The sequence below is a fragment of the Oncorhynchus clarkii genome, chromosome 9 (assembly GCF_045791955.1).
Source record: "Oncorhynchus clarkii lewisi isolate Uvic-CL-2024 chromosome 9, UVic_Ocla_1.0, whole genome shotgun sequence".
NCBI lineage: Eukaryota > Metazoa > Chordata > Actinopteri > Salmoniformes > Salmonidae > Oncorhynchus > Oncorhynchus clarkii.
Window position 1 is genome coordinate 62,247,714 of NC_092155.1, and position 16,473 is coordinate 62,264,186.

Sequence of the window (16,473 nt, forward strand, 5' to 3'; positions counted from 1 at the left end):
CGGAAATAATTTGATAAATATCAGCAATATTTTACTTGTGATACTTAGTATATTTTAGCGATTACATTTAGTTTTGATCCTTAACTATATTTAAATCCCAAATACTTTTAGTGAAGTAGTATTTTACTGGCTGACTTGGTTGGCCCTGTCCGGGGGTATCGTCGGACGGGGCCACAGTGTCTTCCGACCCCTCCTGTCTCAGCCTCCAGTATTTGTGCTGCAATAGTTCATGTGTCGGGGGCTACGGTCAGTCTGTTATATCTGGAGTATTTCTCCTGTCTTATACGGTGTCCTGTGTGAATTTAAGTATGCTCCCTCTAATTCTCTCTCCCGCTCCCTCCCGGAGGACCTGAGCCCTGGGACCATGCCTCAGGACAACCTGTCCTGATCATTCCTTGCTGTCCCCAGTCTACCTAGTTGTGCTGCTGCTCCAGTTTCAACTGTTATGCCTGCGGCGATGGAACCCTGACCCCTATCCACTTCGATGGAACGGTAGTGGAGAGGGTAGCAAGTTTTAAGTTCCTCGGCATACACATCACAGACAAACTGAATTGGTCCACTCACACAGACAGCATTGTGAAGAAGGCGCAGCAGCGCCTCTTCAACCTCAGGAGGCTGAAGGAATTTGGCTTGTCACCAAAAGCACTCACAAACTTCTACAGATGCACATTCGAGAGCATCCTGGCGGGCTGTATCACCGCCTGGTACGGCAACTGCTCCGCCCTCAACCGTAAGGCTCTCCAGAGGGTAGTGAGGTCTGCACAACGCATCACCGGGGGCAAACTACCTGCCCTCCAGGACACCTACACCACCCGATGTTACAGGAAGGCCATAAAGATCATCAAGGACATCAACCACCCGAGCCACTGCCTGTTCACCCCGCTATCATCCAGAAGGCGAGGTCAGTACAGGTGCATCAAAGCTGGGACCGAGAGACTGAAAAACAGCTTCTATCTCAAGGCCATCAGACTGTTAAACAGCCACCACTACTATCATTGAGAGGCTGCTGCCAACACACTGACACTGACTCAACTCCAGCCACTTTAATAATGGGAATTGATGGGAAATGATGTAAATATATCACTAGCCACTTTAAACAATGCTACCTTATATAATGTTACTTACCCTACATTATTCATCTCATATGCATACGTATATACTGTACTCTATATCATCGACTGTATCCTTATGTAATACATGTATCACTAGCCACTTTAAACTATGCCACTTTGTTTATATACTCATCTCATTTGTACATACTGTACTCGATACCATCTACTGTATCTTGCCTATGCTGCTCTGTACCATCACTCATTCATATATCCTTATGTACATATTATTTATCCCCTTACACTGTGTACAAGACAGTAGTTTTGGAATTGTTAGTTAGATTACTTGTTGGTTATTACTGCATTGTCGGAACTAGAAGCACAAGCATTTCGCTACACTCGCATTAACATCTGCTAACCATGTGTATGTGACAAATAAAATTTGATTTGATTTGACCTGTTCACCGGACGTGCTACCTTGTCCCGGACCTGCTGTTTTTCGACTCTCTCTACCGCACCTGCTATCTCTAACTCTGAATGCTTGGCTATGAAAAGCCAACTGACATTTACTCCTTAGGTGCTGACCTGTTGCACCCTCTACAACCACTGTGATTAATATTATTTGACCCTGGTGGTCATCTTTGAACTTCTTGGCCATGTACTGTTATAATCTCCACCCAGCACAGCCAGAAGAGGACTGGCCACCACTCAGGTCCTGGTTTCTTCCTAGGTTCTTGCCTTTTTAGGAAGTTTTTCCTAGCCACCGTGCTTATACATCTGCATTGCTTGCTGTTTGGGGTTTTAGACTGGGTTTATGTATAGTACTTTGAGACATCGGCTGACGTAAAAAGGGCTTTATTTGATTGATTGATTGACTTTCACTTTAGTAACTTTCTATTAAGGTATCTATACTTTTACTCAAGTATGAGAATTGGGTACTTTTTCCACCAATGGTCATATTGCACTTATCCAATTCTTGCCAAATCTATTGGGTCTAGGTTAAAAACACCTGGTACCAACGAGACTGGTTCAAGAAATTATACTTGACACAACAGACAGTTATTCATTCACTATTTCAATTCTGATACTTTGGCCGAGGCTCCACCTTTCCTCTCCAAAGCAGCCAGTGATGGAACACACACAACAATATTTCTGTAAAACAAGGAATTGATTCTTTATCGTAAAGAATTTAGTAAAACAAAAAAAAGGAGAAATTTAAAGTTGGCTATTCAATTGCAAACAGACTACATGCAGTGCACCATAGACGTTCCACAACTTTGATTGGGAGTCCACGTTGCTGGGGGAGATGTATACTTTTCAGTGAGGTGTTAAACTTTTGCAGTACACATGAACAAAGTATGCGTGACTATCAAAGGAAATTAATTTAAGAAAAAACTAAAACATAACTACTGAAATAAACTTCTAACAAATGTGCTTCATGTTATATTTTGTTGGGTTTGTTCATTCTTATTATATCCATCCAAAGTTACCAAATACAACATGGAACTGTTGAAAATAATCATGCAAGAGGCATGGAAAATACAGTCTATAAGTCCGGATACATCTCTGAATTGGCATGGTGAATACACTTGTAAACAAACATACCATGTATTTGGCACATTAAAAGTGACACTAAGTCCATACCATATATGTGTTACATAACAGCGTAGCAGGCTGATTTTAGCTGTAATAAATTAAGCAAAGTTAAGATATGCAGGATACCGAAACATAGAAGAATGCATTGTAAACCACTCCGCTTCATGCAGCCATTACGACATGCATGTTTAGGCGATTTTGTAAACTTTAAGAAGAATCAACATTTGGCCTGGCCATGGTCACTTCTTGGATAATGGATCCACACAGTGTAAACAATCAGGGACAACACAATTCAAACAGTACAAACAATGGTGGGAAGAAATTGTATATTTCCAAAGTTGCTGTGAACTGATAACAGTAGGCTATGATCTGATATTCTTGGTCCACACTCCCGTGGTCTTGTGTCTAGTCAGTGGCTGTGGGAAGAGACTAGTGTTTAGTAGTAGTCTGACTGAGTAGTCGTCACTTCTCAGTATGTTTCTCCAGTGCCAGAGGTGGGAGTACTCAGTCATCCTCATCTGGCTCCTCTATGGAGGCCAGGAGGGGGTTGTGTCTCAGGCAGGTCTGGAGGTAGTGCACCAAGGTCCGTTGGGAATGCTGGATGCTGCGCCGCTCCTTCAGGATGTGGCCCTCATCTGGGTACAGCTGCAGGGAGTAGTTGGCCTCCACCTTCACCAAGCGGCTCAGGAGCTCTGCACTGTGCTGGAAGTGGACCCGTGCTGCGTCACCCAAAGCCAAAAAACACACACATAAGACATAAACAAACGCATACAAGTTATTATTAATAAGTTCAGCAGTTGAATTGCATATTGATAAAAAAAAAGTGGACAAATTTAGCTGTTAAAATCATAGCCAAATCTCACCGTCTGCAGTCCCATGCAGTAAGAGGAAATTCTCGTCTTTAAGCTTGTGAACATCTTCCAATACAGATGCCGTCTGAGGAGACAAAACAGAGACAGAAAGCCCTTACAATAACCTATTGCCTTATACTTCCTACCATGCATGATCACACAAGGTATGAGGATCCTCACCAGGTAAGTGTGCTCCTCCTTTGCTGGGAGACCTAGATACCTCTCTGAGAAGGCAGCACCTATACATGAAAGCAAAATAGATTACTTTTAATGGTTTCCTTTTCAACATAGGCTTGTGTGTTTTTTCACTATTGTATAGTCTTCACTTACTGTAGAGTTTGAAATCTGTTATGGGAGCCACAGCGGCTGCACATTTAAACAGCTGATCAGTCGCAGCTAGCATCTTGAGGGATAAATAAGCACCAAATGCCTGTAGGGAAAGACACAAGTGCCATTAAACAGAGAGTCTTTATAATATATGCTTTTGCAACATTATACTTTTGAAACTCATGTGATCACGTGGTCGTGGCCAGAATATAGGTTAATTGTTGCCATAGTAAACATAATAGTAACCTTGCCATACAGGGCAATCCGCTGATCATCAATGTAAGGCAATTGCATCAACCACCTGTGGAGAAAAAACAAAATAGGTCATACATTTATTTATGGATAATCTCTACAATATGTCAACAAATGTAATGGCCAATAATAACACTGTAGAAAACTAACTCTACGACTCCTAGCTGATCTTTGACTCTGAGGGAGCTGAGCTTGCGGGGATCCACACTGCTGATCTTCTGCCCCCGGCCGACCCCACTTCTTCCATCCACCCAGGCTAACGCCATGTCATGTGTGCTGGCGAGCACCTCAGGCCATCCCATAGTAAACTCCTCTGTCACCGACTGACTGCCTGGAACTCCGTCCCTGCATGACAACAGGAGGAACAAAGGGCAAAGGTTAAACAACTAAGCTGTGGTTTAGCCTGCTGGTAAACTATGGGGAAATCAATGTCTGTTAAAAGTTACGTAACAGGCCGTAAAACTGTAAAAGTGAATCCTTGATATAGGCTCACATTAAGAGGCTTCATACAATGGCATAAGCATGTTATAACACGATTGATCAGCTGTGTATATAACTTACACAATGATGAGTAGAGGGAGAAGGTGGGCTTCATAACCCTGGGGCAGAGACAGCTTCAGGTGTAGATCTAAAAGGAACACGAACAGAGGGCCCACACTCAGTCTCAAATAAGATATACAGTGGTATACACTGAACCAGAGCTCATCAGTATTCTCCCCCTGAAACACCTGTAGGCATCAAACTAAAGCACCAGTAAATGAGCTCCCCTGAGTCCTATGCGTGACACTTGAGAATGTGTAGGCCTACAGTTGACACCCACACACACACAAAGCACACATGCACGTGCGCACGCACACACTTTGTTCTCCTCCCAAAGGAAGAGTATGAATCATGCTCTCGCTACCATGGAGACCTAATCACTAAATGAAACAATTACTTTCTTTATGGGTATGCTGCTATATTTGGCTTGTTATTTACATGCCTGGCCAAGCGGAACCAGTCTGTTCTGTGACTGTTTGAACCCAAAGCAGTCTCTGTTCTGTGACTGTTTGAACCTAAAGCAGCCTCTGTTCTGTGACTGTTTGAACCTAAAGCAGTCTCTGTTTTGTGACGGTTTGAACCCAAAGCAGTCTCTGTTTTGTAACTGTTTGAACCCAAAGCAGTCTCTGTTTTGTGACTGTTTGAACCCAAAGCAGTCTCTGTTTTGTGACTGTTTGAACCTAAAGCAGTCTCTGTTTTGTGACTGTTTGAACCCAAAGCAGTCTCTGTTTTGTGACTGTTTGAACCCAAAGCAGTCTTTGTTCTGTGACTGTTTGAACCAAAAGCAGTCTCTGTTTTGTGACTGTTTGAACCTAAGGCAGTCTCTGTTTTGTGACTGAAGCGAATGTAAAATGATGTCAGTGAATGCTAATTATAATTTTAGACTGCTCTGTGTGTGTGGGCCCAGAGTGGTTTCACACACTTACCATGGTTGTCAGCTGCGAGGGTCTTGAAGACAGTCTCTGGGAGTCTCTTCCCTTCTAGGGTCTCAGAGAGAGGTGTGTTGTCCTCCAGAACTATGTATCCTAAAGGTGATCAAACAAAATACATTTACACAGTCTATTCACGGTCATGCAGCTATCCGCCTCCTTCCAATAACTGTCTGAAACTGCTCTACGTTATATGTTAGTTTGCCCATGTTGCCCTCTACTGGCCATTGTTGAAAGTGTCTGATGGTAAAAAGTGGAGAAGGTTCGAGATTAAGATTCAGAGTGTTTAATAGATTAGTCAGACAAACCAGACTCACTGGAGGGGTCCTTCGTGTTGTGTACTGTCACCTTGGGGACTCCGGGGCCTAGGGAAACATGGGCCAAAGCGATAGAAAAAGTATACATGTTTGATTATTGTTAAAATGCTGTTTTAATTCAAGCAGTAGGGTGTGTGCGTGTGGTGTGCGAGCATGCCTGCGTTTGAGTGCATGTGTACAGAGCTCCTACCTAGGCAATAAAGTGTGAAATATGTCTGATTGGGGCTGAACACGGCCTTGAAAAAGCTACAGTCATCTAGAAGGTTGCAGGTCAGACACTGGCGTTGGAAGATCCCTTCAAAGTCCGCACTGAAAGAGAGGAAGACAACAGAGTGACCAAACACACCTTAAAGAATAGTGGATGAGGAAGGTTTGGGTCTGAAACTATTTGGCTGTCCCAATCAATACATTAAGGTTGTAAATTACACCTTATTTAAACAAATAATACAATGATAGTTATGCTAAAATACATTACTGAGTTGACTCCTCAAACACAAATAGGACTGACTCAACACAAATAGGACTGACTCCTCAAACACAAATAGGACTGAGTCCTCAACACAAATAGGACTGACTCCTCAAACACAAATAGGACTGAGTCCTCAACACAAATAGGACTGACTTCTCAACACAAATAGGACTGAGTCCTCAACACAAATAGGACTGACTTCTCAAACAAGAATAGGACTCTTCAAGGGTGAATAGGACTCTTCAAGGCAACTATTTAAATAAAACCACTATCTCCGGCCTCTCAGTAACTCTCTCTCTCCAAGGGAAGTACCAAAAAAGAATGCACAGAAAATCACCTTTAAACCAGACACCAATCTCTCCCTCTACTCTATCATCTGGTGAGGCCAAAAGCAGACTAATAAAAAAACACAATATAAAACATAAGGCGAATGACTGGGGGACTGAGCACATTAATCACAGGTCGTGGATCAGTTTTTATGTCTGTGTCCCAAATGACACTCTATTCCCTATATACTGTAGGGCAATATAGGGTATAAGGTGCCACTTGGGACGCTGTCGTTACGTCCCAGTGACTCATCCTCTAGCACAGCACCATCCCATCCACTGCGTTGGCTTGGTCTCTGATTAACATGTTAGGTGGTCTGCCTGGAGCGCCCTTCGAGAGGAACGGCTTCGGCTGCTGCACAAATTAACCCTTCAGCTCACGCTTCACTTCTCTGATCATCTGCCTTCTCATGAAACCAGAAAATTGTTGAACCACCATTCCTTTGACTTGAATTAGAAATAGATCGTTTTGTTTCATTGGCTGATAAACTAATATTTTAATCTTAAAAATTGGAAATTACATTCAGTAAAAAAAAGGTATGTTTCAGTAACTAAAATGTTTTGATTTGGGAGATAAAAAATAAAATGTAACTTCATCAGTCAAAGTCAGCACGCCTACGAAGGATGAAATTCTGGATAAAGTAGTTTTGACAGGATGGCCTCACCTGTACAGGTGTCTGCTCTGTCTGGATTCTTCTGTGCTGAGGAAGTAGCTGCAAACAGAGAGGACAAAGTGATGCAGTCAATAGAAGACATTCAATCGAGTTGGTCCCCCTTTGCTGCTATAACAGCCTCCACTCTTCTGGGAAGGCTTTCCACTAGATGGTAGAACATTGCTGATGGAACTTGCTTCCATTCATCTACAAGAGCATTAGTGAGGTCGGACACTGATGTTGTGCGATTAGGCCTGGCTCGCAGACGGCGTCCCAATTCATCCCAAAGGTGTTCGTTGGGGTTGAGGTCAGGGCTCAGTCAAGTTATTCCACACCGATCTCAACAAACCATTTCTGTATGGACCTTGCTTTGTGCATCGGGGCATTGTCATGCTGAAACCGGAAAAGGCCTTCCCCAAACTGTTGCCACAAAGTTGGAAGCACAGAATCGTCAAGAATGTCATTGTATGCTGTAGCGTTGAGATTTATCTTCACTAGAACCAAGGGGCCTAGAGAGAACCATGAAAAACAGCCTCAGAATGATTTCTCCTCCACCAAACTTTACAGTTAGCACTATGCATTCGGGCAGGTAGAATTCTCCTGGCATCCGCCAAACCCAGATTTGTCTGGCGGACTGCCAGATGGTGAAGCGTGATTAATCACTCCAGAGAACGTGTTTCCACTGTTCCAGAGTCCAGTGGTGGCAAGCTTTACACCACTCCAGCCGATGCTTGGAATTCCGCATAGTGATCTTAGGCTTGTGTGCGGTTGCTCGGCCACGGAAACCCATTTCATGAAGCTCCCGACGAACAGTTATTGTGGTGACGTTGCTTCCAGAGGCAGTTTGGAACTTGGTAGTGAGTGTTGCAACCGAGGACAGACAATTTTTATGCACTACGCGCTTCAGCACTCGGCAGTCCCGTTCTGTGAGCTTGTGTGGCTCACACATCTACACAATAACAGCATTTACAGATGCCCGGGGCAGCTCTAGCAGGGCAGAAATTTGACAAATTGACTTGTTGGAAAGGTAGCATCCTATGATGGTGCCACGTTGAAAGTCACTGAGCTCTTCAGTAAGGCCATTCTACTGCTAATGTTTGTCTATGGAGATCGCATGGCTGTGTGCTAGAGTTTATACACCTGTCAGCAACGGGCGGGGCTGAAAGAACTGAATCCACTCATTTGAAAGGGTGTCCACATACCTTTGTATAAATAGTATATATTAGTTAGTCCATATGGACACTATGATATCTATGATTTATTTACACACTTCACTCAACACATTCATGGCATTAGTTGATTCTCAGACAATGTCGATAAGGCTGAATTACAGAACTTTTCCAGTGATTTGAGTTTGACTCCATTGTCGAATCAGCAAAATTAGTATGAAAGCTGTGCTATATGAGTGTCTTGCTTGGAGGCAAACAGACGTGCCAGCTACCACATGGGCAATTGGGACTGCCTGCATCCGTCCGGTTCCCATCATGCTCTGTGATGATGATGATGATGATGATGATGATGCTGCCACACACACACACACACACACACACACAACTACATTTGTCTAAGCATAAAGGACTTGTGACTCTGCCCTGCTCAGTCTATGACCATCTAATCATGTCTTGTTCAGTTTCAGCTGACTTGCCCTGAGCAAAGTCAGATATTTTTTAAGTGAATACTACATTGCCTCTTTAAGTTAAGGATCAAAGGCTAGTTATTTTAAAAGGCAATAATACCTTTATGTATTTTTGTGTCTAAATCATCGTTCTACAACAGTAGCCTACTTGTCATTTCTGCTAATTATATCAACACACACAGTTGCTCTCCACATAGCATCACATGCAGAGGCTCTCTATATAGCATCACATGCAGAGGCTCTCTATATAGCATCACATGCAGAGGCTCTCACATACATTTTCCTATTGTCCTCATCCAGGGCACACAGCACAGTGACATCCCAGTTCCCGGACGTCAGAAAGCGAGGAGGGACAGGGGGGATGGCAGGCTGTGTCACATAGAATGAGAGAGAAAAAGAGAGGGATGAATACAGAAACAGACAGACTGCCAGTGGAATGCAGAGTCATCCAGAGAAAGATGTAATAAGATGTGAAGGGCCTCCCGAGTGGTACAGAGGTCTAAGGTACTGCATCACAGTGCTAGCTGTGCAACTAGAGATCCTGGTTCGAGTCCAGGCTCGGTTGCAGCCAGCCGCGACCGGGAGACCCATGGGGCAGCGCACAATAGGCCCAGCGTCGTCTGGGTTAGGGAAGGGTTTGGCTGGCAGGGATGTCCTTGTCCAATCGCGTTCTAGCGACTCCTGTGGCGGGCCGGGTGCAATGCACACTGACAGGGTCGCCAGGTGCACTGTGTTTCCTCCGACACATTGGGGTGGCTGGCTTCCGGGTTAATTAAGTGGGCATTGTGTCAAGAAGCAGTGCGGCATGTTTCGGAGGATGCATGGCTCTCAACCTTCGCCTCTCCCGAGTCCGTAAGGGAGTTGCAGCGATGACTGCAACTACCAATTGGATACCAAGAAAAGGGGGTTAAAACAACACACAAAAAAGATGTGAAGAGAGTAACCGACAGATACAGAGAGGGAGATGTAGATAAGAACATTGTCAGAGAAACAGAGCTATTCAGAAACAGTCACAGATACCTAAAATAATCACTGCCAAGACTTCAGCTCTCTGACATTAAGATCTGTTGTTGTTTTATGCCACCCTGACCTTGCCGGATGAATCAAACTGAATTCTTCCACTGCTCTATGTTCGCTACATACTTCAGTCTGAGACTACCATCGTTGAAGTCATTTGTGGTGACGTCAAAATGACATCACCACAAACTAATCAGAGTACCAAATCTAATGACGAATTTTCAAAACGCCCACATGGTGTCTAGCTCTGGCCCAACCCATCGGTTCCTGTGACTAATCAGAAAGGTTAGAATATCTTCAGAGTGACACAGCAGTCTAAGGCACTGCTTTGAAGTGCTAGTGGCCTCACTACAGATCCGGGTTTGATCCCATGCTGTGTCGCATGCGGCCATGAATGAGAGACTCATGAGGCGGAGCACAATTGGCCCAGCGTAGTCCAGGTTAGGGAAGGGTTTGGCTGGCTGGCATGTCCTTGTCCCTTCGCGCTCTAGAGACTCCTGTGGTGGGCCGGGCAAATGCATGCTGACACAGTCGCCAGTTGTACAGTGGCTTCCGGGTTAAGCAAGCGGTGTGTCTAGAAGTTGTGCGGCTTGGCAGGGTTGTGTTTCGGAGGACACATGGCTCTCGACCTTCGCCTCTCCCGAGTTGCAGCGATGGGATTACTACCAATTGGATATCACGAAATTGGGGAAATAATGGGGTAAAAAGTAAAAATATAATATGTTTGTGTTCTAGAAATTGTTAGGGAGGTACTTATATCCACACTCATCATTGTAGAGAAGAAACAAACGTCAGTGGGCGTGGCAGAGCAAGGAGTTTGGGTAGCCAGGCAAACCCTGACCCTATTGAAGATTTAACAAGCAGTCTGGCATTAAACCATTGTAGGATGACACAGGGGTATAAAAGTTTGAGTGCCCTCACACTGACCTGGGCTGGCAGACTGGCAATGTGGCGGAACTCCCCCCGGGCACCCTGCTTGGCTGGCAACGTCAAATAAAACCAAGAGCCATCAGATGAAAACAAGGGCACCTCCTGTTGGACAAATGAGACAGGCATGGTCAACAATACCAATCCAGGAAATATCACAAGCCAATAAGACTGGGTCAGTATACCAGTTTCAATTAGTAGCAGCTTTTATGAAATGAGAAATGCCTACCTGTCGTTGGTTTTGCATTAAGTCCATGACCATTGTGTGTTTCTGTGGATTTGATATGGAGATACGAAATAAAGAAAACGTTTCAGCATAATTAAACAGCCAAAGTTAATATTATATAATGAATCCATAAGGACTGGCTGGAGAGAGGTGGCAAATAAATGTTGCAGCGAATCATTGGAAATGTATCACAAGCAGTATAATTGACCTTATTTAAGCTGGAAGGGAGAGAATATGACATCTTAAAGGAAAAAGGTTGGTATTTGTTTCATTAGTCCATTGTTGATTTAGTCCCAAAATGTTCTCCTTGTCAGCAATCTAGTGTTCAAGCTATGCAAGTTTCAAAATACAGAAAGCAATTAGCATCGTATGATGCTGTGTTTTGCATCATACGTGGATGATTTCTGTATTTTTTTTAAAGTGACATATGTTGAAAACTTGAGTGCTGACAAGCAAAACATTTTGGGACTATGTCAACAATTGACTAATTAAACAAATACCAAAACATTGTTTTTGGGTGGAGTTTTCCTTTAAGGAAATCAATCCAAACACCCCAGTGTATAGCTTATGGGATGGAAATGCTATAAAATTAATGAATGGCAGAGAGAAGGGTCAGGACACCCATTGGATTACTGTGGAGTAACCTTTGACCTCTCACCTTTGAGCATGCCCCAGTGGTGGCCTCACACACACAGAGCTCTGATTGGTTCTGGGCCCGGTTCAACCAACGTACCGCCAACTGAGTGCTGCTGATCCATGTCACCATGGAGATGTAGCGGTCTCTAGGGAGACATTTAGGGAAACAGACAGAAAGAGAAAGTCTCTTGGTTGGCACAACACAGATGTAAAGGGGATTTTCTAGGTGAAACAAATAGGAAAGCAGCCGTTGGTAAAGGCAATCAAAAATTAATCTGGTTTAATACAAGTTGCAACAGGGAGACAACCTCCAGCATGGGAGCATGGAAACATAACGAGCCGTCTCTGAGCAGGCCCTTATTAAATCCTAATCACATATGTTCTGTAAACACATAACAAAAGACATAACACAAGGTACTGAACCACACAGTCTCACACAATACAATAATAACCAGTGTATCCTCTGAACTGGCTCCTTTAAAGCCAATGTAGGCTTGATCAACAAATGTGGTCGGAGGCTCGGTGTGGAGGGTGTGACGCAATTGTGGAGCATCCGGGGGCATGCAGATGCCAAATTCAGCTCTGTACCGCATCGCTGTGCGCCTCCCAAATTTTGTAACAATGCGGAGGGCTCTATATAACTTCTTGAAGCGCTGCATTAACATAATTGGTTGAGAGTAGGTGGGTTCAGGAGGTCCTGTATAAACACAAACTCCCTTCCTTGACAACTTCCTTCACAACAGCGCTGCTTTGCTACAGGAAACTCAAGAAGCATGAATGTCCTGACTTTTTGTCACCATAGAGAGCCTTTTTATTCTCTATTTTGGTTAGGTCGGGGTGTGACTAGGGTGGGTGATCTAGTGCATTTATTTCTATGTTGGCCTGGTATGGTTCCCAATCAGAGGCAGCTGTTTATCGTTGTCTCTGATTGGGGATCATATTTAGGCAGCCATTTCCCCACTGGTTTTTGTGGGATCTTGTTTGTGTGTAGTTGCCTGTGAGCACTCCATGACTTCACGTTTCGGTTGCTGGTTTTTGTGAGTTTCCTTTATTAAACATGAGGAACCCAAATCACGCTGCACGTTGGTCTGAGTATATTTCCAGTTCGTACGACGATCGTGACACTTTTGCAGAGGCCGTATCACCGTAAATGCTGCAAAGCCTTTTAGACTGGCGCCAATATCATCAGCAGATAGGAGTCTATAAGATTCAAATCTAGAATTCAAGTCTAGTGACCATCAACCTTGCAGAAACAGAATAATGTGTATTACAGAAAGGAAGATTTCACGATCGTCGTATAGAATGGACGAAGGTGCAGCGTGGTGAGCGTACATTTTTCTTAATTTGCAAATGTCGCCAACAAAACAATAATACAACAAAAACGAACGTGAAGCTCCGTAAGACTATACATGCACAAACGAAGACAACTACCCACAACTACCAAAAGTAAAAAAGGCTGCCTAAGTATGATTCCCAATCAGAGACAACGATAGACAGCTGTCTTTGTTTGAGAACCATACCCGGCCAAAACATAGAAACAAACAGATTGCCCACCCCAAATCACACCCCGACCTAACCAAATAGAGAAATAAAACTGCTCTCTAAGGTCAGGGAGTGACAGAAAAGTATAATACATTGTTTTAATCACTTAACTCAATATTAACTTTATTCATCTTAAATTTCCCATTAGAACAGATAAAAACATTAATGACGATGTCAGTTGGTTAAATTTTGGACGTAGTACCTGGCCCTGACAGAGTCTGGAGGGATCATCTCTAGAGTGTGAGCTGGACCATAGAGATTCACCACAAACAGACTGACAGTGGGGATGGTGGAGCCAGCCTGTACACACACACATATAGGATCAGAGTATTAGATTCGTTAGATAACATGACAGGCTGAGAGAACATAATCAGAGCATTCATACATTTTATCATATGAGATCAGTGTCGTTTACCTTGGGGTAAGGAAAGAACACATTGGAGGGATAGACCCCGCCCAAGAAGTGAGGTATCTCCATTAGCGGTGTGGCAGAGTTGTTGATGGTGAGGTATGCCAAGCGAGCTCCATCCTTCGACCACCAGTTGGCAGAGAAAGTCAAGAGCACTTCCTCTATAAACAATTTTACAGATGAACAAAGCAATCATGTGTCAAAACTATTTCAAATACACATTTGTTACTCATGGAAGTCCAATTGTTACACATTGCAAATAGTGCAAAACATTTATCAAAGCCATATACTATCTGCAATGTCATTCATCTCAGGGAACAGCTTTCAATATGGAAAATCCAATTTTGCAAACAGTTTTTAACCAACCAATCAGTGTTTATGTCATCGTGATAGAGGAAGGGTTAGAGTATCTCTTACCCTCGTAAATCCAGTCACTCAGCCCGTTGACCACCAGCCCCTCTCTGCCTGTAGCTGTGAGGCGGAGAGGTTTACTGGTCACTTCTGTCTGGTAATAGATATCGCCTTCAAACACATAGGCCTGGCAGCAACAGAAACAGTACTAATCCGTTATCAAAGCAAGGCACACAGTGCTCAGTGTTGGCTGGCCCAATCAAATGTCTGATTGGCTCCAAGTGGGAATGCATCAGCCAGCAAAGTCACAAGTCAATACATCTCAACTTGCCACTGAAAGATTTGCATTGTCAGTTGAACACAAACATTTCACTGAAAAACACTTTACATTCAAAACACATAATCCAATATTAATCTAAAACAAACACTGTGAAACAAACACTGTGAAATAAACACTGTGAAATAAACACTGTGAAATAAATCACAGAAAAAAATCCTTAGAACTCAAAGATGAACCGCCGCTGAATAAAGGCATTATAGATTTGTGGTCTCAAATGCATTTCTAGCCCACCAGATATTGAGGTGGAATGCAGGATGAGTGAGTGTTTCTATGAGTGAATGCTGCAGCTGTACATAGTCCATCGGTAAATAGCCCACCCAATTTACCTACCTCATCCCCATACTGTTTTTATTTATTTACTTTTCTGCTCTTTTGCACACCAGTATCTCTATGACCATCTGGTCATTTATCACTCCAGTGTTAATCTGCTAAATTGTAATTATACGCCTACCTCCTCATGCCTTTTGCACACAATGTATATAGACTCTTTTTTTCTTTTTTCTACTGTGTTATTGACTTGTTTATTGTTTACTCCATGTGTAACTCTGTGTTGTTGTCTGTTCATACTGCTATGCTTTATCTTGGCCAGGTCGCAGTTGTAAATGAGAACTTGTTCTCAACTAGCCTACCTAGTTAAATAAAGGCGAAATTAAATTAAAAATTAAAAAATGAGAGCAGCTGCCTTACCAGCTGGTTCCCCTGCAGTCCCCAGGCTGCATACTGTATCAATGCCTTCTCCCCCGCTGGAGGGTTAAGCTCCAACAGAACCCTGGGACACACACAGACACACACACACACAGACACACACACACACAGACACACACACACACAGACACACACACACACAGACACACACACAGACACACACACAGACACACAGACACAGTCCCTCCATTAGGATTCGACTGGCCTCTAAAGCCACTTGTGGATTAAAAAAAATGTAGAGAGAAGATCTGTCCATGCTTGTTTGTAAGCACTTGAGAGATGTCGTAAAAAAGACACGATGCAAATGCTAAAACCAAACAGACGGAGGTCAGTCATGCAATGGAATAAGACCTCTTTCAATCCATTGAAACAACACTCTTATCCTCCTAAAAACAGGCAGACATATTGCGGCAACACATTCCCAGGCATTTCATATTTTGTTGGAGAGCAGGTCATTCTGAATTCCTTTAATTGGCATTAGTGCTCCTCATACTGTAGACCCAAGGCCCAAGCTTCCATCGACAGACACAGGAGCGCCCTTCCTCACTGGTGGGCCAGCAGATAGGAATCTCTGATAGTAAACCTAGAATTGATGTTGACCAGCCAGAGAGGACAATTAATGTATAAGAGTAATGGATGTCTGACATAACAGATTAAGTTTATTCAGATGAAAGAAATACACATTTGGTGGTGCTTGGCCAGTCGAGGCCAGGGCCCTCTTGCATCAGCAATGCACATGCCCAGTGCAGCCCATGCATTAGCATTCATGGCTCTACTGTACCTACCCTTTAGCCACATTGTAGATGGCATAAGAGGCTGTGAAGGACTGAGAGAAAATCTGGAAGAAGTAAAGGAGATGATGGGCACATTGGAACCAGAGTTACACACACACACACACACACACACACACACACACACACACATACACACACACACACAGCCCTGAAAAACCAGCATTAAATGTACAGTTAGACCATAAGACAATCTAAATATGCAAATGAACAACAATTGGAAGTCAGTGGCTAGTCCATGAAACCAGGTCAGCAATTCCATCAATCACATTGCATCATCACAAACTTCAGTTCTGATTATCCAATCGAACAGCACAGACATTGATAACCCAGTCTATACTAACAGACAACAGGAGACATTAGAGGCATGGTGTCATGTGAGGATGAGAGAGAAAAGGGGGACAGAGAAAGGCATCCTAACTAAGTAACATCATTACAGCCAATATCCCTCCAATTGAGAAAGATTGAGAGTGGCAACTCAGCTTGACCAGTGGTCAGCTAGGCATGTCGAAAAGTGGACCCAAATCAATGAGTGTGCCCTGAAAGTATTTTTTTTAAACTGCACTATTGGTTAGGGGCTCGTA

General features: G+C 43.5%; 1 protein-coding gene across 1 annotated transcript in view; it reads right to left on the reverse strand.

The window, feature by feature from the left end:
• Positions 1-2,154: 2,154 nt before the first annotated feature.
• Positions 2,155-16,473, reverse strand: part of LOC139417347 (inactive dipeptidyl peptidase 10-like) — a 31,947-nt gene continuing 17,628 nt past the window's right edge. Inside the window, exons 6-25 of the mRNA XM_071166615.1 lie at positions 15,884-15,936; positions 15,081-15,162; positions 14,120-14,240; positions 13,709-13,863; positions 13,496-13,593; positions 11,774-11,897; positions 11,119-11,160; positions 10,890-10,994; positions 9,223-9,314; positions 7,322-7,369; positions 6,052-6,170; positions 5,862-5,909; positions 5,542-5,640; positions 4,637-4,703; positions 4,226-4,420; positions 4,070-4,124; positions 3,827-3,926; positions 3,677-3,735; positions 3,509-3,581; positions 2,155-3,364 (exon numbers count right to left, since the gene is read on the reverse strand). Coding sequence (XP_071022716.1) covers positions 3,150-3,364; positions 3,509-3,581; positions 3,677-3,735; positions 3,827-3,926; positions 4,070-4,124; positions 4,226-4,420; positions 4,637-4,703; positions 5,542-5,640; positions 5,862-5,909; positions 6,052-6,170; positions 7,322-7,369; positions 9,223-9,314; positions 10,890-10,994; positions 11,119-11,160; positions 11,774-11,897; positions 13,496-13,593; positions 13,709-13,863; positions 14,120-14,240; positions 15,081-15,162; positions 15,884-15,936 — 1,950 coding nt within the window. The 3' untranslated portion in view covers positions 2,155-3,149. The remainder of the gene's footprint in view (positions 3,365-3,508; positions 3,582-3,676; positions 3,736-3,826; positions 3,927-4,069; positions 4,125-4,225; positions 4,421-4,636; positions 4,704-5,541; positions 5,641-5,861; positions 5,910-6,051; positions 6,171-7,321; positions 7,370-9,222; positions 9,315-10,889; positions 10,995-11,118; positions 11,161-11,773; positions 11,898-13,495; positions 13,594-13,708; positions 13,864-14,119; positions 14,241-15,080; positions 15,163-15,883; positions 15,937-16,473) is intronic.